This window comes from Pogona vitticeps, chromosome 3 (assembly GCF_051106095.1).
Source record: "Pogona vitticeps strain Pit_001003342236 chromosome 3, PviZW2.1, whole genome shotgun sequence".
Classification (NCBI taxonomy): Eukaryota; Metazoa; Chordata; class Lepidosauria; order Squamata; family Agamidae; genus Pogona; species Pogona vitticeps.
The window spans coordinates 264,824,151-264,846,496 of record NC_135785.1 but is presented as its reverse complement, the minus strand read 5'-3'; the positions used below and the strand labels follow the sequence as shown (position 1 = coordinate 264,846,496).

The 22,346-nt window shown below is 48.8% G+C and overlaps 1 protein-coding gene across 2 annotated transcripts in view; it reads right to left on the bottom strand.

Moving 5' to 3' along the window:
* Positions 1–22,346, bottom strand: part of PDE2A (phosphodiesterase 2A) — a 350,282-nt gene that overhangs the window by 96,265 nt on the left and 231,671 nt on the right. For both annotated transcript variants that reach the window (XM_072993391.2, XM_078390561.1), the window contains one exon: positions 211–299. In XM_072993391.2, the coding sequence (XP_072849492.2) occupies positions 211–299 (89 nt within the window). The remainder of the gene's footprint in view (positions 1–210; positions 300–22,346) is intronic.

The following is a 22,346-nucleotide window of genomic DNA, read 5'->3' as shown; positions in this document are numbered from 1 at the left end:
TGAAGTCTTTTGTATGACACCAGAATGGATTTTTAAAAATTGACTTAAGAGGCAGAACGTAATCAGAATGTTCTTATCTGATACTCTTTTTTTCAGTCAACCATTTCTGAAACAACAGCTATTTCGACACAGATTCGAACTCTTGCCATGGTATGGTTGCCCAACTTCTGCCCTTCCCTCCACCCCATCCACACCTCGGATGAGACTTACCTGAGCTTTCCTTCCTGGGGCAACTCATGGGGTGGGTCGTTGCACGTCAGCCGAGCTTCACCCTCCAGGAGGTAAACATACACTCTTTCCTAAGAGAGACAAGGAGAACACCTTCATTTTTCAAAAATGGCATAAATGTATTTTAGCAGTGCTTTGAAGCTTTGAACGTGACCTTTTCAATTTACCAGAGGGGAAGAGGTCTGGCGGTTGGAGAAGAAAGCCAAACTATTTTCACCTTGCTGATTTTTTAAAAAAGAAAGTTGCTTTTTAAGATTTTTGTTTAAATATTATCTGTTTTAAAGTGATATTTAAAAACTTCTCAGTGGTGGAGCACCACACTTGAAGTCCTCAACCACTGAGAAGTAATTGGGCATACATTTCAAATAAATGTATGGTTTTGGACTTCTCACTCCCAGAATCCCCCAGGCTGGACAGCTAACGATCGTGGTGTAGGTGGCCCACCAAGGCGACCCAAGCGGTCTCTGTCCCATAACTAGGCCTGCACCTGGGTTGAAATGGATCTGGACAATCCGTCTCAGCCAGAAACCCCCTGGAGTGGCTGAGAAGCCACCACCCGCTCCAGCCCCCTGCCCAAGAATGGGACATTAGGGACTGGCTGGTGATTATCCAGGACTGTGGGGGTCCAAGGAGGGCTTCTTTCCAATCATGGCCTGACGACGGTCTGCTTGAAGCATGCTGGGATCCTGCCCTCCTTCAAGGAGGGCTTCACCACCCCTTGGGACCCACTTGCCCAGTCCCTCCTCTGGCCACTTTTATCAGCCAGGAAGGGCAAGCAAGGGCGGTCGCCTTCCCCTCTCCAGGGGTCTTGTCCACACCCTCAGGCTGCAGAAACAGAGACTCGTCCATCAACACCGGCCAAGCATGACCTGTATTAACTACAGCGTTCGAGTCAGAGCGGATCCCTGCAATTCCGTCTTGCAAATTCTTCACAGGGTCCTACAGTGTGGTCTGCACTCTGTCCTTGCTGGTCAGCATGTTGTAGGCCCTTGACCCCTTGAAAGAGCTCCGCTGGACAACTCTCTTGCAGGTGCAACGGTAGCCGAGTGGGACAACTTCTTTGCTGCCACCACTGCCATGGGGGGGGGGGCTCCCGTGGCCCCTAACCTGTGTACGGTCAGATTCACTCCAAATTTTCTGCCTTCATTGCTCAAGTCTGTGTCCCACTCCTCGGTAAACCAAGTGGCCAGTTGGGTTCTACTTTGCGGGATGAGAGGATTTGGAAGCAATCCTGCCAAGGTAATAGGAAACTCCCCAAGAAGGTGTCAGGAAACCATTTGGGTCCATGAGCCTTCTGAGAAGCATCATCTGAGTCCATCTCCGACTCCCGCACAAGGAGACAGAAAAATCTGCACACATTAGTGAACTATAAAACACAGGTCTGATTTTGCCCAGCAGCAAAGGAGCAACTACATACACCAAAGACTTTTCGTTGGGTGCTATTTAACCGCACACGCCTGCTCTCGGTATCAGCCTCTGGTATGAAATAAGCATTTCCCCCCGATTATACCTATTAAACACTGCAGGGAGCCGGGACTAAAGAGAGCCCAGCTCTGGAGCAAGCAGCAGAATAATAATTCCTAATAATTCTCATTACATCAGTAAAATACATTTGGCAAAGATACTGAAAGAGATATTAAGCATTCAATTATACTTAACTGCTTCCCAAAGAACTCAATTGTGTCAGAGTTCGAGGCCAGAAAGCCCCGTTCCCGCCTCTTCAGCTAATGTGGCGGGCGAGGCCGGAGAGATCCGAGACCATGGTGGCCCTTCAGATGGCCTGGATCCAAGACATAAGAGGGCTGTGTAGGGCATTGTGGGGAAATTGTATGCTTTTACAATGTATATATCTGTGGCAGTAGCAGACATTGTGCTAAGAGCGCAAATCACGTATACAGTGTGGTTGCTTCCAGTAAGGATGATTCATTAACCTGCTTTGGTATCTAGGATAATTTCCTGTCTCTGGGCAAATTGTATCAACTTACTTGTGTATTTAAAGTGTTATCTGTCTATGTTTACCCTGCTCTGTATTCAGGAATGTTTACCCTGCTTGTGTATTTAGGATTTACGTGCCTCTGTTTACCGGCCCCTCTGTTTACCATACTTGTGTATTCAGGATATTACCTGCCTGTGTTTAGAATGGTCACTGGTTAACTGGTGCAAAGGTAGTAGAGAACAATAAAAGGGGGGCACGGCAACGGATAGGGAGGATTTCCCACTGAACAGCATGCTACACAGCATGCTGTTTTGTTCATCCGGATCCCGCCCTGAAACACACACTCGAGTGCTCGCCTCTTCCTTTCTCCTTGCTGGTCAAGAGGGGGGAAAGGCTTCATCTGCAGATCCCTACAACAAGGCTTCATCTGCAGATCCCGACAGGGCATGGACTTTGCAAAGGACTTGCACTTAGAACCGGGCCCCGCATCAGACTGAGATCCAGGGCTGCTACCACCAGGTGGGCGTCTCCGCTGGTGTTGACCGGCCCTGCTCCATGGCTGGGCTTTAACTCTTCCAACCAGCTTCGGTTTCTGAATTGTTTGCCAACGTGGCTCCAAGACCATGGCCACCCCAATCAGCCATGCAGGATGTAACAAGTGGGATCGGGGCCCATGCCGGGGGGGATCATGGTGAAACAACATCTGCTTGTATTCTAATCGGGGACAAATGAAAGCTTATCCAAGGCAGTCGTCTATAAGGAGTCCTAGTAGGACATAATCTACCTGTTACTCTTCTTAACAGGTAGGAGCTGCAGGATAGCTCAGTGGCTTAGACCTCTGTGGCTGCAGAGGCAGAGGTCTTGGGAGTTCAATCCCCCCGCTGGTGCCTCCATGACAGGGGCTGGATCTGATGATCCACAAGGTCCCTTTCCAGCTCTGCAGTGCTAAGATGATGATGATAATGTTGATGGACAGCTCAGTGATTTAGGTCTCTGGCTGTGGAGCCAGAGGTTAGAAGTTAATTTCCCCACAGTCCTCCCTGATAAGGGCTGGACTTGATGTTCTAAGACGAGGATGATGATTAAAGGTGCTGACATAAAAGGCTGGAGGAGACGAGTAGAAGGACGTCTCTGCCCTTTGCTTGGTGGTTTTTCCATGAAGCCTTTGAGCTGGTCCAGGGCCGCTGCCCCGATGCTCTTTGAGGGCTCCCTTCCTCTTCTTTCCTTCAATAAGTAGCACAATCCTTACGTTTTCTAGTCGCGCCTCTGCCCATCCGCCCGCCAAGATCTTCCAGGACTACTTCCTGTCTCGCTGCTAATTGCAACTCTAGCTGTCCAAATTCGATGCGCTCTCAGCTCCCATTGTCAGTTGAGCATGTGCATGAGGAAGTAAAGGCCAGCCCTCTTGCTGTGTTCAGATGCCCCCTGATGCCAGCTGCAACACATGAATGCCAAGGCATTGACCCACACACACACACACACACACTTGCCAAAGCACACCTGGAACTACCATCTGAGACAGACATGACTTTCCGGCCAGCATGTGCATCCTTTTTTGGAAACTTGGAACCCTCCCAGTTTTGCACGCTTCCCTCAGCCAAGGGCTTGGTGGCGAGACCCCAAGTTTCAGAGCCCAGCCAAACTACGGTGCCCAAGGCAAGCCGCAGACAGTCGTTGCTTCCGATGCTAATTCACTCTAATCCGGACATGTGCGCCAGCCTACTAAGTGTATCAGTTATGCTGGCAAGGCTGCCCAGGAGGGGCCAGGCCATTCGCTCTTCGGAGAAGCTAGGAGAAGCAGCGGGCTGGGGTGGGCATCGCACGCACCAAACAGCGCCCAGCTGCCCACTGCCCATCCTTCCAGAATAGATTTCGAGCTTCCTGCGAGCCTTCCCTGTTCGCCAACATCTCAGCTTCCCGGAATGGCTTAATGCTATTTGGCAGCTAATTATCTCCCAGCGTCTCCATCACTAATGAGCTACACAATTAAATCTCTTCCAGGGTGGCTGAGCTGGACAGGCGGCGGCTTCCTTGGGTGACTGGCTGGCGTGCCGGCTGGCGTGGTTTTGACAATCTAATTTGATTTGACTCTTGCCTTCTGAGGAAAGCTGTTCTTCCCAAGATGGCCCCGTGAGGGGCGACAGGAGGTCAGAGTGGAAGCATCTTGTTGACGGAGTTTCTCTCACGAAACATGCGGCGGCCATCCTCAAAACCACCCGCTCTGTGGGTGTAGAGAAACTGCACGGCGACCCCAACGTTCGGATCAATAGACGGACAGCACAGGCGGGCACAACCTCCAGTTATCCACAGGAATTGCGTAGGTGTGATTAAGGTTGCACAAGGAATGGCTAACCCATTTGCCACAGGGTGGCAAATGCTGTCCTTTGCTAGGCAGTAGAATGTGGGGAAATAACTTTAAATGATTACAGCTCCCAAAATCTTCTTGGGAGTTGTAGTTCCCAAATAATTCTTTTACAAGCTCTGCAACAAACTTATACATGCGGACCATCTTGTCCCAAAGTGAAATAGATGGGTGTTCTTGCTCTCCTGGAATCCAGAGAGACAGCGAAGTGTCAGCTAATACTGACAGCTTTAGGGAAGGTCAAAATTAGTCTTGGTGGAGGAGGTGGAAGACGATAGGAAGGGTTTTCTGAAGATGATAGGAAAGGTTTTCTGCACCTTTTTGTAGATCTAGCTGAGAGCTTAGAAAATTTACTTTTTTTGAGAACAGCTTCCAGGATGAGCATGTTCATCTCTGAGCATTTGGCATCTTTCGGCTGCCTGGTTATTATTTATTCCTTGTGGCATTTTGTTTTGTTTCATCTATGGCTTGCAGTTGAACGTTAAGAAGAATCAAGACTCCAGAATAACGACACAACTTTTAATGTTGACGACGAAGAACTTGCGAATCATGGAAGTTTTTATACACCTTGGTCCAGTCATCAGTCCAAACGGAGACAGAAGTCAAGAAATCAGAAGGCGTCTGAAACTCGGAAGGGCAGCAATGAAGGCACTAGAAAAAATCATCAAGTGTAAGGATGATTCACCAGAGACCAGGCCAAGATCATCAACACTCTTGCATTCCTGATCACCATGTACAGGTGTGAAAGCTGGAAAGTTAAGAAAACTAACAGAGAAAAATATTTTGTTTGCAATGTGGTGCTGGAGGAGAGCTTTACAGATACCCTGGACTGCCAGAAAGACAAACCTGTGGGTCCCAAATCAAGTCAGGCCTGAAAAATCTCTGGAGGCAAAAAGGATGAAACTGAGACTGCCCTCCTTTGGGCACCTCCTGAGAAGGCAGATTCTCTGGGAAAGACCATCAGGCTGGGAAAGGTGGAAGGAGCAGGAAAAGAGGAAGCCCCAATACAAGATGGGCTGACTCCCTCAAGGAAGCCACAGGCTTGAGTTTGCAAGAGCTGAGCAGAGCTGTTGGGGACAGGGACCGTATGGAGCTCTCTCATTCCTAGAGTCGCCATGAGTTGGGAGGGATTTGACAGCACCTTAACAACAACAGCAACATGGCCTCTGCCATCGCCTTCAGACTACTGCTGAGCCTCACAAATTATGGCCACATATGACAAAACCACAATGGGCATGGTGGCATCAAGGGCGCTTCTGGAGCTTGAATGGGGCACGGCAGCTGATCGGGTTTGGTATCGGGCAAGTAAAGGTAAAAGGTTCCCCTTGACATTTAGTCCAGTCGTGTCTGACTCTAGGGTGTGGTGCTCATCCCCGTCTCCAAGCCATAGAGCCAGCGTTTTATCTGAAGACAGTTTCCGTGGTCACATGGCCAGTGCGACTTAGACACGGAACGTCATGACCTTCCAACCGAGGTGGTCCCTATTTATTGACTCACATTTTTACATGCTTTCGAACGGCTAGGTTGGCAGCAGCTGGGACGAGCGACGGGCGCTCCCTCCGTCAAGCAAGTAGGCAATGCCAAAGCCAGGGTGGACAAAGAGCAGCCAGGATCACGATGCTGAGAACAACAGCTTCCACACTGGACAAAACTGTGAAAAACCGCAGGACAGAAACCTGAACACAGATTTGTTCGGTTCTGAACACCAAACATAAAAAACTGCACACTTTGTTTATTAAAAACAAAAAGGAAGGGAGTTTGATACTGAGATTTTTGATCTTTGGGGGGAAAAAACAGGTGGAAGGGAGAAGTAGACACATCACTGTGTGTTAACTTTGTTCCTTGCGTTTGTGGGAAAACTGCCCTCTGATTACCTTTTCACACAAACCTTTCTGTCTCCTCCCCCCCCCCCCTTGCTACTAGGCTATGATGCACAAAGTCCAAGGAGCAAAAGGACCTTCTGTGCTTCTTTCTCATGGTCTGCTTTGCCAGGCTCACGAATATGGACACAGAATTAGGCGAGTCGGTCCATTCTAGAAAACAAATTATCATTTGGTGGCACTTTTGAAGCAAGCGGATTTTGGATTGCAGCTGTCGGAAGGTGATGGTTAAAGATGTACAGTACCGTTTAGTGTTATGGTCCTTGAACCAATCCTGGTTAAGGATGATTTCTTTCTTTCTTTCTTTTCTTTAACCAGCTGCTTCCTAATCAATTACATTTAAATAAATTTCTATGCAGATAGATTATTCTTTTTTTTAAAAAACGGCAGTTCTTTTCATACATATACAAATGGCATTTTGTGTTTTATGAATACATTCATGATTCTATAACATAGCGTGAAATATTTTCCTGTGAAAAATAACAAATATGCTATCCTATTCTTTGGCATTTGGACGTGTTCCTATTACATTTGGTTTAATTCCTTGTTCAGATATGCATGGTTACAGACATGTCCAGTTTACACAGGTTGTGGTTGTCAATGAATGTTGTCCAGTTTCAACAAAGGATTTCTGTTGACTCCCAGACCACTGGCCTTCTCTTTCTCTGAGTAAACCCTGGTGCTGATGTTTTTTATACCTCTGTTGTTGTTGTTGTTGTTCTTCTTCTTCTTCTTCTTCTTCTTCTTCTGTACTGTCCAGTGACCTCTGACTTATGTCGACCGTAGGAAGGAGCCCTCTCCAAAACGCCCCGTCCTCAGCTGTCCTGCTTGGCGCTTGTCAACTCAAGCTGTGGCTTTCTTTAGGGAGTCCATTCATCTCATATTGGGGTGCGATGCCAGGTTGTCACAGCAACTGCTAAGATTTCGCTCTTCTTCAGACGACTTCCCAGGGATGGCAAGCCACCTTCTACGAATCCACCCGCCATGGGTGACCCATTCCTGACCTTTTAGTTCCAGTCCCTGAAGAGGTTTTAGCAACTCTGGGCACCCCACTGTTTCTCTTCACGTTCGTTTTCCCATGCCTGTTATCCTTCCACCCTACCAGGACATTAAAATCGATGCTCGGAAATATTCCTACAATTTTTAATCCCTAAAAGAATGGCTTTTTTGTTTGTTTGCTGGCACTTACTCCCAGTAAGATGACTGCAGTTGCCTGACACCCTTGAAGCCTCTTACAAACATTCAGATATAGAATAACAGACTGGGGACGGTCACAGAAATCCTTCCCCAGGTAAACTCGTACTACAATTTCCAGATAGTCTTAACTGGCACGGCTAAGGGTCAGGGGTTCTGGGAGTCGTAGTCCAAGAGCATCTGGGGTTCCAAATTTGGAAACAGCTGCTTTAGGGATCTGTGGACAAGTGGAGACCCAGATTCTTTGGCAAAAGGCCGGAGTGGGATATTAGATCAGACAGGAAAGGTTGAGAACCCGCATGATCTGCCTGGCCCGATCGGTTTTGTTTTGGATTCCTGCCTCGAGCAGGGGGTCGGACTCGATGGCCTTCGACATCCCTTTCCAACTCCATCATTCTAGGATTCGAGGAGACTCTGCCACCATCCACCAGCTCTGAAGTGGCTTGCCTTCTATACGTTCGACCGGGTGCTTCCAAGGAGCATCATTTCTGCTAAGAAGAGGCTCTTTCATAAAATTATCCATGGCAAATGAGGGTTCCTGCCTATCTGCCACCCCTCCCCACTTTTTAAACCTATCCTTACCGTCTCCCTGCAACACCTCTCACCTGCCCCACGGCACAGGGTGGAGGATGCTGACAGCACCTTGATGGAGGTGGTCAGGAGGAGGCAGTGAAAGAGAGAGAGAGCCAAAGACAGAGAGGGCAACTGGGGGTACCAGGAAAGCTGCAACAGACCCACAATCTCTTCAGACACCACACAGGATATATAACATGCAGTCACAGCCGGGGGGGGGGGTGTTAACTCTAGGGTGGCAGAGAAACAGGCCTTCTGATCCAGGGGCTGATGATCTCGGAGGCCCCAGTTTATTTAAATCCCTCCTTCCAGACAAATGAGGATAGACGGGACTGTCTTCTCCCAGGCAGGGGGGTTCCTGCAAACGGCCCCGCTCACCGCCCCATGAGTCACGTCAAGAATAAAGCAGCCCTTCATTTGGCTCCAGGGCCGGAAGGAGGCAGCAAAGCTGAGAAAGAAGGTGCTGATGGAGGAAGGGTGCCAAACTCTGCCTACGGCTTGGCGCCCACAGCCCGGCTCAGGCGACCAGGGGGATCCTGGTTGTGGGGCAGGATGGAAGAACTAGAACAGAGACGCCGGCTTCCGGGGAGGAGCCTGACCCACGGAGTTGGCACAAAGAGTCTCGGATGGGGCTTCCCGCATGATGTTCTGCTGCTGGATGCCAGTCCCTGGAGTGCTGCTGATGGGAAAGGACGGCTCTGTTGGTCAACGTGCAAGCTGACGCCCAGGCCGTGTCTCCTTTGGCTTGGCCTGGCTGTTCCTGGGGGCCAGTGGGATACGAAACCCGATGGCCCACCATTATGGGTGGGAGGCCAGAAGGAGACGGCGGTGGCTTCCGGTTTCAGCCTCGATGTCTGAGGCCGGTGGAGCTGACGGTGTGTCACTCATCAGAACAACGGGGGACGTGGAAGGAGCTTCCGTGAGGAAATGGGAGGACGATGGACACATTTCAGGCATCTTCTGGGTGGGCCAGTGGTTCTTAACCTTGGGTTACTCAGGTGTGTTTGAACTGCAACTCCCAGAAACCCCAGCCAGCGCAGCTGGTGGTGAAGGCTTCTGGGAGTTGCAGTCCAAAAACACCTGAGTAACCCAAGGCTAAGAACCACTGCGAGTCTGGGCAATGACAGCATCCTGTTGGCCAGTCCTTCCACTCCAGAAGCACCGTCGGGGTGCTTCTGACATGATGGAGAACAAGGCACTAGGTCTGTGTCGCAGCTTTGGCCAAATCTGCAACCCCAGACCAAGCCGGCCGGACTTGAGTCCCATCCTACGAGGTCTGGATGGAAGCACAACAGGCAGATTTGGTTCCCGGGTGAAGCTGCCAGGAGAAATTACATGTGAAATGAGGAAATGGGAGAGAGGAAAGGGAGCCGGGGCTTTGCCGAGGAACGTCCGAAACACGGCAGCCGCAGGCCAGGTGCTCACATCCACCCCGGGGCTTGCCGGGAGCAAACTTTAAAGGCGCCCCTGATTGCAAAGCAGGAAGACTGGCTCGTTGGCTCCCTTCTTCAGGGCTTGCGACGTCTCCCATTTTCATGGACCTCGTCGCAAAGAGAAAAACAGTCTAGGTAGCTACTTTGGTGTTCTAACGAAAGTCGACGCACGGTCCGAATTTGCAAACCCATCCAGTTCTGGGGCCTGCATTGAATTGCGTGGGACCTGTGTCACCGAAAGCCAGACCAGGATGCATCCCGCAGTTTGTGTGTGTGTGTGGGTTCTCCCCACAGCCCTAGAATTAACCCTTTAAGTGGATACGGAGAAGCGCTGGTCCGACCGAAGCCCCCCTTCAAACAGCTTCTGGGCCCGTTCGCCTTCCCTCCTAAACTCTCGGGTCTCTCCGGCACTGCCAGGAGACGAACTGCCCGCTCCCTGAACAGACTCTTTTTACCATTGTTGCTGCTTTTGTCTACAAAACCTGACACGGACACCCACGCTACTGTGTTAACAGGAACGCATAAGGACAGGAGTGTGGAACACGCAGCCGGAAGAAGCCACATTCCCGCAGTGAGGTCACGGTTTTAAAACACATAACGATTTCTGCCAGAAGTACTGTCCAGCTTCTTCATAAAAACCGACTCATTAACAAGACGAAGAGGAAAGGTCGTGTGATCTTGGAAGAGAAGGCAGGGACAACCCCCCCCCCCTTTTTTGGTCTCTTTTCTTAGAGGTGGCTTTTCTCCCTCCCACTGGGACTGAGATAAAAGGAATTCATTTCCCGATAATCTGAGAAGGATGAGCTGTGAGTAACCATGAGCACAGGCGAAGTTGCTCACGGCTGTCCGAAGGGGACTTCAGCCAGAAACTGGAACCATTATGATGATTATTTATTTTTGGACTATCACTGCCAGAATCCCCAGACAATAGGGTCAGGGATTCTGGGAGTTGTTGTCCAGAATGGAACATTTCCATGCTCTGGTTCCTGCATCTAAAAGATAGCACGATTAATCCGATCGGTCGGAATGCCACATCTCCAATGAATTCATGTTATATACAAGAATTTAGTTTTATTCTCTCAGCCTCCGTTTCCAAATTGCAATATGAGAATTAGGGCACTGGCCTGCCACAGCGGATGGGCCGAATGGCCTCAAGTCCTTGCTACAGTTAACCAGTCATTAGAAGACAGCATCTCTTAAAGGCAGAAAGCACACAACTGTCACAGCGTAAACTTTTCTTCCTTCTTGCAGATTGTCTGGCTTGCTTTCCCACGGGTCATCAGCACAGCTTTGTTTGCTGGTCTCCTTTCCCAGGAGCAAAAGTCTGCCTTCAAATCCTGAACATGAAATGCCCTCAGTTGCGTGCAATGTAATCTTGTATGTTGTGTACATAAATCTATGGCCTCAATATTGCACACCATCTAAGTAAGGGGACCTTCAGACTCAGACGAACACAGACTGGAAAGCCACAGAATCCTTCTGTTCTTGTTTTGTGTCAAACTGTTTTTGGACTACAACTCCCAACATGCCTCAGCCAGCCACACTGTTTAGGGGATTCTGGGATTCGTAATATCCAAAGTAGCCTTTCCCAAGCCCTGGTCTTGAAAACTCAGAAATGCTATATATAAATGCTCAGCGTTGCTATTTTGCTGTGGCTTTTGAGAGTCGTTGCCTGTCCTGCCCAAGTATCTGGCGGAGAACGTAACAGCTCTCCCAGGAAAAAGAAAGAAGGGGGGGCAACACTTAGGAAGCACAAGGGCAGAGGCCAACTTGGCTAGCAAGTGGGTGGCAGTTTAAAGGAGCTCACCCAATGTTGTGAATTGCAAATCCAGAGTCCCCAGTGCGAATCCTGACCTTGCCTGGGGAAACACAGAGCTCCCTTTAAGTTTCCGCTCTTCCCATAGGAGTGACTTGTCCCACATCGCAGGCTGTCATAACGCTTCAGAGAAGATCAAAATTTCAAATTCCCTGAAGTGGTCTCTTAAGTCTGTTAATGATTATTGACTACTTCAGAACCGCGGACCAAGACGGCTCAAGGTGGGCGAGATGTCCGAACCCAGCCACGACTCCTTCCTGTGAGGTGAATGGATTTATTTGGAAGCTGACCAGGGCTGCTCAATTTCATGTTCAATGAAGCTCATTGTGGTGGATCTTTGTTGCTTCCTGCAAAAAGGGAGGAGAGGAGGAGAGAGCGGCCCAAGGTGAGCGAAGATCCCACACGGCTTTGACAGGGACGCCCCACGGAAGGCGGTGTGGCATGAAGCAGGCCGGCGATTTGGGTTTATTTCATGGATGTTTGGATGCTGTGCTCGGAAAGAGAGCTTAGCAGACAAAGCAAAACCCTCCCCCTTGCTTGAGACGAGTTCTCCTTCTCAAGAGGGTTTACTGATCTCTGAGACCAGCGGCAGAATCACAGAACCGTGGTGTGTGAAGCCATTTTCAAAATCTGGATCGTTGCATCCTATGGTTTTCCGGGAAAAGAAATCCTCCAGACTGCAGCCAAGAAATGAGAAGATGACTGAGATTTGGAAGGGCAGCAAGGAAGGAACTAGAGAAAGTCAACAAATGTGAGGATGTGTCACTGGAACCCCAGGCCAAAATCAGCCACAGACTTGTTCTCCCAATCACCATGTATGGGTATGAACTCTGGAAAGTTAAGAAAAGGGACAGGGAAAAAATGATTTGTTTGAAATACAGTACTGTAAGAGAGCTTTGAAGATAGCCTGGACTGCCAGAAAGACGGACAAGTGGGTCTCAGATAAAGTCTGGCCTGAAATCTCTCTGGAGGCAGAAAGGCTGAAACAGATGCGGTCCTGCTTTGGGCACCTCCCGAGAAGGCGGGATTCTCCGGAAAACGCCATCATGCTGGGAAAAGCTGAAAGCAGCAGGAAAAGAGGAAGATCCAGTACGAGATGGACCGACTCCCTAAAGGAAGCCACAGGTTTGAGTCTGCAAGCAGGGCTGTGGAGGACACGACCATTTGGAGATCGTTCATTCATAAGGTTGCCGCGGTTTGAGGGCATGTAACAAAGCAACAAAGCAACCATCCCCTTTTCAAATGGCTGTGTGAGTTAGCACAGGAGTCTGAAAGGTGGAGAGAACAGCACCAATGTCTCTGATATATGGAAGGAATTATGCCCAGGGAAAGAAAGTAAGGGCCAGAACCCCCAGGGGAGGGAGGGGGAAAAGCTTTTAAAAAACCATACAAGTGCGAGAAGCCTTAATTCACCCAGCGCTAACGCCAGTATTCTGTTCAGAGAGTAGGACCAGAACTCAGCTAATGGAGATCTGAAATCCCCAGCAAGGATGAAGAAAAGCTATGTACCGTATCCTCTGCTTACAGAAAGAACAGCTGGCTTTACGTACATGTAAGGCTTGCCCTTCACCACCATCTATTGCTTGCTTATTTGAGACATTTCCTGTTGGGTAGATGGGTCATTCACTGCTACAGTAGGTGGCTGTAAACTGCTCAAAACAGTGCTTTGCACTAAGCCAGTGCTATATCAAACAAATTTTGTCATATATTTGTAAGCTGCTGGCAGAGTTTTTCTTTCTGTCCTCTTTTACACTGTGCGCTAAAAGGATGCTGGCAGGATGGCAATCTTCGAAATGCATAGCTATTCTGTCTTCTTTCCAAATGGCATTAATTATCGATGTATTTTACTTACTTATGCATGCATTTATGATATTTCCAGACTGCTTTTCAACAGATGCTCTCGCAGCAGTTTACTAAATGACATTTAATTTTTTAAAAGAATGAGAACATTCGGATTATTTTTTTTTTTAAAAAAGAGCCAGAACAAAAGAGTTGGAGAGAAAGAGAAGAAACGCCCAAAGTGGCCGAGTGCGGTCTTGAACCGCTTGGCTAGTAAGATCTCAGTAGAACAGAGGCTGCCTCTTTGCTTGTTTCAGGAAGGGTAAAACAAAGGTTTGTGAATCATAGAATAGTGAAGTTGGTGAAGGGGCCTCTAAGGCCATCAAGTCCAACCCCCTGCTTGGTGAAGAAGCTGGTTATGGGGAAACATCCTGAATCAATAGATTCTGCAACAGATTCAATTGATTTTGCAATAGACTGACAATCCCCCTGTGGAACTGCTGATTTACCACCACCACCCCGAGCAGTCTTTCTGGACACATGTCTACTGGCTGCTCTCGAAGCTGGAGGGTTGGGTAAGCCAGGAAATCACTCCCCAGCATTATCTGGAATTCATTAATTGACATTGTCCTTCTCTTCTTCAAGATACCTGATTGCTGACGTTTGAAGAAGTTGCAGCGTTTTGAATTTCTGGTGAAATTCCTTTTGCAGAAGTACAGAGACGCTCAGAGGAGAATAGCTTCGCAAGATATAGTCCCCCCCCCCTTTCTCATTAACTGCCACTTACAGTCTCCATAACTCACTCCGAGACATTAGTGATATAGAGAATGAGAACGTTTCATGAATTAGAGTCGGGAACAGATCAACAGCAAACTAACAAACAGGCAACACAACAGACTAAAGAGAGGGAAAGGAACACCCTGCAGAGAGGCGGGGCTCTCTTTGAATTCCGAGGAAGGGAAGGAGTGATTGGTTACTGCTGGATAGATTGATGGTCACCCCAGCCAAGGAAGGTCTCTCTCTCTCTGTCACTCAAATGACAGGCAGCATGCAAAGTTGCAAAAGCTCCAAGAAAAGAAACACATTTTTTTTTGCATGGAGCATTATTTTAGATTTGAATGTCACTGTCCCTCATAGTAAGCGGGCAGAATTTTGGGGCCCAGATCATGTCGTGATTTAATCTGGGTCTCCCTGCCCATAAAGCAAATACAGTACAGTACTTTCTCATTTCCCCCTGCCTCCCCCCCCCCCCCTTTGGCAGTCTACTTTCAGCCCTCTACCTGCCACAGTACTGCTGGGGAATTTTTTTTTCCTTTTGAGGGGAACTATAACTCCAAGAACCTGTCAGACAGCCCCTGCTGGCTAGGGGATTCTGGGTGCTGTAGTCCTGTCCGGGGGGGGGTCTTCTCTGTGCTGCACCACAATTTGGAGGATTCTCAGATCGACACAAAGGGATCGGCGTTCTGCAGCCTCCAAACGGCTCAGGGTCCCTCATCTGCAAAGTTCTCACCGTAACTGCGGAGTCTGATCGGAAAGATGCTTTTTGAAAAAGACCAACCGCGTAGGCGCCGATGGAAGGAAAGCTGCATTTTCAGAACAGTAGCATTTACAGAACAAGGGACACACTTCCGCGTGGACGGAAATTCAAATGTATACGCTGGCTACGGGCTGGACTGAAAGCTCTCTAATAATGAGGTGGCAAAACCCTAACAGGCAATCATCATTATTAATTATTTTTTACATCGAGTTGCCAGGAGGCAGAGCGGGAGCGCTAAAGCGACGTCTGTCAAACGGAGAGATGTGTTTGCAAAGGAAGGTGAAGGAAGGGGCTTTAAGGACAGCATTTCCAAGGGCCTAAAATGTTCTACTTCCATTGTTGTTTTGTGCCCTCAAGTTACTCCTGGCTAAACGGCGATGCTATAAATGAGTGCCCTCTGAAATGTCCTCCTGTCCTCAACCGCCCTATCCAGACCTTGAAAAATCAAGGCCGTGGTTTCTTTCATTGAGTCCGTCCATCTCATATTCGGTCTTCCTCTTTTCCTGTTACGTTTGGCTCTCTCTAGCATCACGTTCACTATTGGATGGTAATCTTCACAACAGGCTTATGACTCAGGGATAGTCTCCCATTAATGCCAGTGGGGAAACTGAGGTCTGCCTAAGGGCATCAAGTAGGTTCACAACGTTGCTGAACTGGACTTTTCTCCGTATCCTATAAGGTGTGCTGTAGAGAAAGAAGTGGGTCAGGAAAAGGGGAAAGTTCAGAAGCCCCACAGAGCGCTGTTGCTGGGGTTGTACTGTGCGTTCTGTGTGATCCAGCACACTACGAAGTCTGGCTCTCATGGTGTGAACAGTGGTGTCGAGTGGCCGGTTTAGGGCAGAGATGGGCACCCTCGGCATTTAAATGTTTCTAGGTTCTTCTCTGCCCCTTCACGGATTGCTGCCTTGTCGTGGCGAAGGGGCTTGAGTCATTCAGAGAAGCGATGGGCTATGCCGTGCAGGGACGTCCACGACGGACAGGTCATAGTGGAGAGTTCTGACTAAATGCGATCCACCTGGAGCAGCAAGTGGCAAGCCCCTCCAGCACGTATTGAGTCAAGATTTATTGGCAATTCACGTTGGCTTGGAAAGCCTAGGGGGCTAGCCCGGACTCAACAACACAACCAGGTGAGCACAGAACGATCTATTCTGGGCTCCTGGTTTGCCTCGCAGCCCTCTTTGGCTTGCTGCTCCCCCTAGCCGAGCTTTCCGCGTTCACTCCAGGCTCTGATCTCAGGGAGGTGAGCTGCAAGACACCCCCCACCGCCACCCCCAGGTCTAATTTTGCAGGTTCATGCCCCATGCATGTCCCCGTTTCTCTCCCAAGCTTTGAAGGAGGGTCAGCCTCACTGCCCTTTGGGTGCCCATGCCAAGAACTCAACCCAGCAGACTTTAGCACAAGAGCAGTCCCGCAATTATCCTTTTGGAGAACGGCTATTCCTGCCGCCGTCTTTCGGCAAACAAGGCTCTCTCCGAGCTGCAATGCAGGGACCTCTGGTTTTCAAAGGACTTGTGGTTCCTCTGATCTGGCCTGGTTGAAAAGAATTTAATTAAAATACTTGCACGCATCCACCAAGCCTCCTTGCTCACGAGATGCTCAACAAGAGCTGCTTTGTGTAAAAATAGATTCCCTTGAATTGCTTCACTGCAGAGCAACAACAACAATAGGAACAAAACCTTCTTCAGGGGTCTCTCTCTCTCTCTCTCTCTCTCTCTCTCTCTCTCTCTCTGTGTGTGTGTGTGTGTGTGTGAGAGAGAGAGAGAGAGAGAGAATTAAATAAGCTGATCAGCAAAAAACAACATTGTTGTTGTCGTTTAGTCGTTAAGTTGTTTCTGACTCTTCGTGACCCCATGGACCAGAGCATGCCAGGCCCTCCTGTCTTCCACTGCCTCCCAGAGTTTGGTACCAAATTCATGTTGGCCGCTTCGATGACCCTGTCCAGCCAACTCGTCCTCTGTCGTCCCCTTCTCCTCTTGCCTTCACATTTTCCTAACATCAAGGTCTTTTCCAAGGAGTCTTCTCTTCTCAAGAGATGGCCAAAGGATTGGAGCCTCAGCTTCAGGATCTGTCCTTCCAGGGAGCACTCAGGGTTGATTTCCTTCAGAACGGATAGGTTTGTTCTCCTTGCAGTCCAGGGGACTCTCAAGAGCCTCCTCCAGCACCACAATTCAAAAGCATCAATTCCCAAACTTTAGTCAACAGCAATAACAGAAAAAAAGCAAAAGTTACATCAAAACAGGAAGCATTAAGGGCATCATATGTTTCTTTTAAAAAAAAAAAATCCAGCCACGTTGACCATTTCTGGGTGTGGGGTATCCCGTGGCAGGTGCTGAGGGCTCCTCAAGAGTTGCTCACTTGATGTAAAGTTGCCTACATTCTCTCTTTGTTTTTAGTTATGCTCTTCCAGTTATCGTAAGATGGAACTAAATGGGGAACAAAATTGCGGTTTCTCTTCGTCTCATTTCTTGTTTTAATCAAAAGCCGAGGAGGCCTCTGATCAAAAGGAGAAGGGCTGATAAACCCTTCCCGCGGCCCCTTTATATCTGATTTGAAATGTTCTTCCGACCGCAGGCAGAAAGATAAGGGCCCGGGAGGTGGGGGTGGGAGACGGAAACATGGACGCTGTCCACGCCGTACCCAGCATCGTGCGTACCTTTGCATCTATGAATAAAGTAGGGCGTGAAGTGGCATTTTAGAGCTGCAAAACAAATGACCCGGAGAAAGGGCATCGCTGAAATTCCTGGCCGTCTACGCTTTTAGCCGAAGGCTGCTGGAGGCTTTGTTTGGCGGGAGAAATGGAAGTCAAACAGAGCGCAGGTGGCTGGCAAAGTGGGCTTTGATTTGGAAGATCTGGGTTTGAGTGTCACCCATTTCAGGGTTGGGCGGTTACTAGTTACAAGTGCCCTTTATCGGTCATGAGTTAATTTTTGGATAACAGGTAATCAAACAAGTACTTACCCTGTTTCCCCGAAAATAAGACCTAACCTGAAAATAAGCCCTAGTCTGATTTTTCAGGATGCTCATCATGTAAGCCCTATCCCAAAAATAAGCCCTAGTTAAGTGAAACCCCGCCCTCCACCCTTGCGCAGCAACCAGAAGAAGAGGACAGGACTGTATTTGAATAAGCGTTAGAGGGTTGTACATGCAAAAAGTAAAACATCCCCTGAAAATAAGTCCTAATGCGTTTTTTGGAGCAAAACTTAATATAAGACCCTGTCTTATTTTCGGGAAAACAGGGTACTGAGTTCCTTCTTGGGTGCAATAAGGAACAGTGACTTAGTGTTGTGACTAAGTCACTTAGATCTAAAGAAGGAATACCTAGGAATACTTTCAAAAATTACTTTGAACAGGTTTTAGGGGGGGAGAGCCTTGAGGGACATTTTAACAGGATTTCCCCCCCTGGTTTTATGCCATTCTCGTATTAATCCTAAACAGCATGGAAGGTATTCTTTGGCTGAGTCTTTTATGTTCTTAACATTCATGTTTAGAACATATTCATTATTTACTTCTTTGACTTTACTGAGTAATCTTTGCAGGCCATCTGTGCTGTGAAGCTGCTCCCTTCTGGCAACCTCGCCTGTGACGATGATGCCATGATTTGAATCACACAGTGCTTCTCTAAAGTTGTGCCCAGAGCACAGATGGAAACGGAAGAGGCAAGAAGGGAGATTACACACCCTCAGTGGGTTCTTCTTCACCCACTGAGTACCTTGGCTACCATCCCCCAACAGGCAGACCACAGCATCAGATTTGTACCAGTCTCTGGGCAGGACTGGGAGTAACTGGGAGAGAAATAAGATCTCCTGGTGGCCATTGTGCCACTTCTTGAGAAACTCACGACTGGGATTAAGCACTAATAGACTCTTGGAAGAGGAGGGGATGTGTACAAGGTGTTGTGATTATCCGGCAGCATTAGAGCTGTAATGCCAAAGGATTAGGAGCACAACGACATTGAAAAGAAGCGGGGATTTGGCATTGTGCATCGCTGCCGCGCTGTCGGGAGGGGAGAAAGGAGAAGGCGGGAGCGCGAAGGCGATTAGCAAATGTCAGAAAGAATGATTTCATGTTCAGAAATGGCTAACAGCACATCAAAACAACATGCCCACCAGGCAGAGAAAGAGAGAGAGAGAGAGAGAGAGAGAGAGAGAGAGAGAGAGAGGTGGGGAGGGATTGAAATAGCACATGATACACACACACACACACGGGCTGGCGCACTCGCAACCCAGGTCTTCGGGAAGCCTGCAAGGTGACCTTCGCGTTCCTCCTCCGTTCTCCTGGTCTGCAAGCCGAGGACAGTGAGCGCAGGAAGCTTGGAAAGTTGGTTTGCGGGAGGGTCTTGGCTCCCAACCAATCTGTGTACCAAGGGCCTTCCAGGACTTGAGATTACCCCCCCCCCCAAAAGTAACTTTTCCAAACCCTGATAAGGGTCAGATAATTTCTCTGTCCTGGTCAATACCACCTATTCTGACTTTCAGCAACTTCTCCACATCTCAGCTAGAAAGTCCTTCCCAGCTGCAAAGGACTGGGCAAGGAGTTGTCTGAACAGAAGGCATGTCCTTCCTTCCTTCCTTCCTTCCTTCCTTCCTTCCTTCCTTCCTTCCTTCCTTCCTTCCTTCCTTCCTTCCTTCCTTCCTTCCTTCCTTCCTTCTATCCATCATCAGCTCCTTCCTTCCTTCCACCATCTGCTCCTTCCTTCCTTCCTTCCTTCCTTCCTTCCTTCCTTCCTTCCTTCCTTCCTTCCTTCCTTCCTTCAGGCCTAGTTTCATTGCCCAGCACCTTCAAGATACTAAATAGTGTACAGGTTCAAGGCAAATTCTGTTGCAGAGTTTTGAATGTTTGGTTAAATTTCTCTAGCGGCGTAGCAGAATGGCAGGGATTCACACAGCAGAACAGCTTTAAGTTTCTCAGAGTAAACCTCCCCTTTTCTCATCAACTGGCACTTACAGTCTCAGTAACTACTCTGAGACATGAGCAGTAGAAAGAATAAAAACTTTCATTACTTACAATTGAACAGACCAAACAGCAAACTGACAAACCTGACTGCTTTCAACAACAGAACTGCAACAGACTCACTGCTTCCATCTAACTCTTGAGAGGGAAGAAGACACTGAACAGAGAGGTGGGACTCTCTTTGAATTCAGAGGAAGGATTGGTTACTGATGGATAGATGGATAGTCACCTAGCCCAGAAAGGTCCCTCCTATTCAAACCTCCTAAAGCCAGAATGTGAGGTTACAATAATCTCCGACAAATTCCAGATCGTGAATCCGATTGCAACTTCAATTCCATGTGTTAATGGTAGAGTAACTATTATAACCCAGCCTTCTTGGCTCAAACATGAAAAGAAAGAGTCTGGTGGCACCTGAAACACGTTAACAAGGCATGTGCCTATGCATATGTATACTCCTGGGTTTATTTGGATACTTGTTAAATCTTTAAGGGGACATGAGACTTTTTCCCCTTGTTTTTGCTGCCACAGATTGTGAGGGCAAAGTTCCAAATAGTTTTGGCTCAGCTGTGCCTCTCATAATGCTGCTCAGGTGGGAACAGAGACCCGTCGGCTTTACGATCCATGCCCGATGGTTGTTCAACAAGTGCGTAGAGCATGGTTTGGAAGTCTCTATAACCGTGACGTTCCTCCCAGAGGTCTGGGTGCATGATGTGTGAAACCTGGTCTAGTGAGAGTTGTTAAATTTAGGCCTCCTTCAGTCTTGAGAGACGATGGTATCGTGCTCTGTATCAAGGACTTGGAACAGCGCCTAGTGTGGCTGAGGAGGCTAATTCAAGAGTGACAATGTTCCCTTCCACCCTGAAGACAAACACAATCTGTCCCCTGTCCAGCTCCCTGATTTGGCTGGTTTCGGGACTGTCTTTCTGCTTCGCCCTGCTGGACAAGGGTCTCTTCAAATTGGGAGAGGCCGTGATGCACCGCCTGCCTCCAGGCTGAGCACTCAGAGGTCAAGGTTTCCCATCGGTTGAGGTCCATTCCCAAGGTCTTCAGATCCCGCTTGCAGATATCCTTGTATTGCAGCTGTGGTCTCCCTCGGGGGCGATTTCCCTGCACTCATTCTCCATCCAGGAGATCTTTCGGAATCCGACCGTCAGCCATTTTCACGACATGCCCGAGCCAATGTAGATGTGAGAGTCGTACACCTTTTCAAATACGTGGATCGAGAGTTTCCTGTCCCTGCTCAGGGAAAGCATTAGCTGGTGCTCCCTTCAGCTCTGGGGATGCTCAAATACCAGGGAGGGAAAGTCACTGGAAGGACTGGAAGCCCGCTGTACTTCTTTGATGGGTGAGCTGGCCAAGTCATGGATTTCCATTTGGACGCCCTCCTCGGGCCCCAATAAACCTGCAGGGCACTTGCCAGCATGTAAGTGACACGAAACGTCAGGGGACGGATCAGACAGGAGCCAGAAGAGAAGGCAGACCGTGGATGAAAGAGGGGAGCCCCACAGATGGCCACCTCCACCGGCCGGAGGGCTTGTTTCCGCGTGACGCGCGCCCTCTTGTCTCACTCACTCCAGTCGCTCCTGGAACAAAGGATCTCCACGGTCACATCCTGGAAATGGAAACAGGGTCCTGCTGCATATAGTCCTCGAGGTGCAGGTCTGAGTCTAGCTGCGGGGATCTCCCAGGCCAGGGAAAGCAGGGGACCAACCCATTCAGGGCGAAGCACACAGCCGGTCAAAACACGGCCAGGTGGTCCATCGGTCAGGGGACTGGGAAAATCCAGGGTTTGACGTCTAAGCAATGGGTAGGGCGCGTCGTACTGTGTCACACACTGGGTTTTGTGAGCTAACGAATGGGCTTGTAAGACATCTCCGCGCCACCTCCTCACAAAGTGCCAATGAGCTCAGAGAGAAGCTGGGCAGCCACACAGAAGGGTCACGTTCTGGTGGAACAAGCCGAACCCTGGACTGGAGAGCGGCCGGACCCACGCTACGGGACCGGCAAGGGCTCGGCACCTTTGCAAATTCCTCGCTCGGTCTCTGAGCCGTTCAAGAGATCAGATCGTAGAGTGAGAGGATCCAAGAATCAGGGAGTAGGAAGGGGCCTCTAAGGCCATCCAGTCCAGCCCCTTCCTCAGTGCAGGAGTCCAAATCAAAGCAGATCTGACAGCGCTAAAGGGAAGCTGGCAGACTGAGCCACGCTCACAGAGGACAAAGGGTGGCCCAAAGATTTGAGCGTTCGGCCTCACGCCATGGCCGGCAAGAATACAGTCATGCAAAATGCTTGATTTGGTTTTGCTTTCGTGGTGGGTGAAAGTCCAGCCTGTTGATCGATCAAAGACTATTTGTACACGAATCATCTGACTTTTAACGGGCGTTTTATGAAAACCTCGACAGAAGCGCCTTTCTGAGACGCTGCAGGGAAATGGGAAACGATAGCTTGCCATGCCATAAACAGAAGCTCCCGCTCGTTGTTTAGAGGAGGAAAAGCCATTATTAATAATTATATAACAAAATATAATTTTTGTTATATTTTATATGTGGTTATATATGTTGGTAGACGCCTAGAGTGGTCTTTTGACTAGATAGGCGGGGTATAAATGCAATAAATAAATAAATAAATAAATAAATAAATAAATAAATAAATAAATCAATC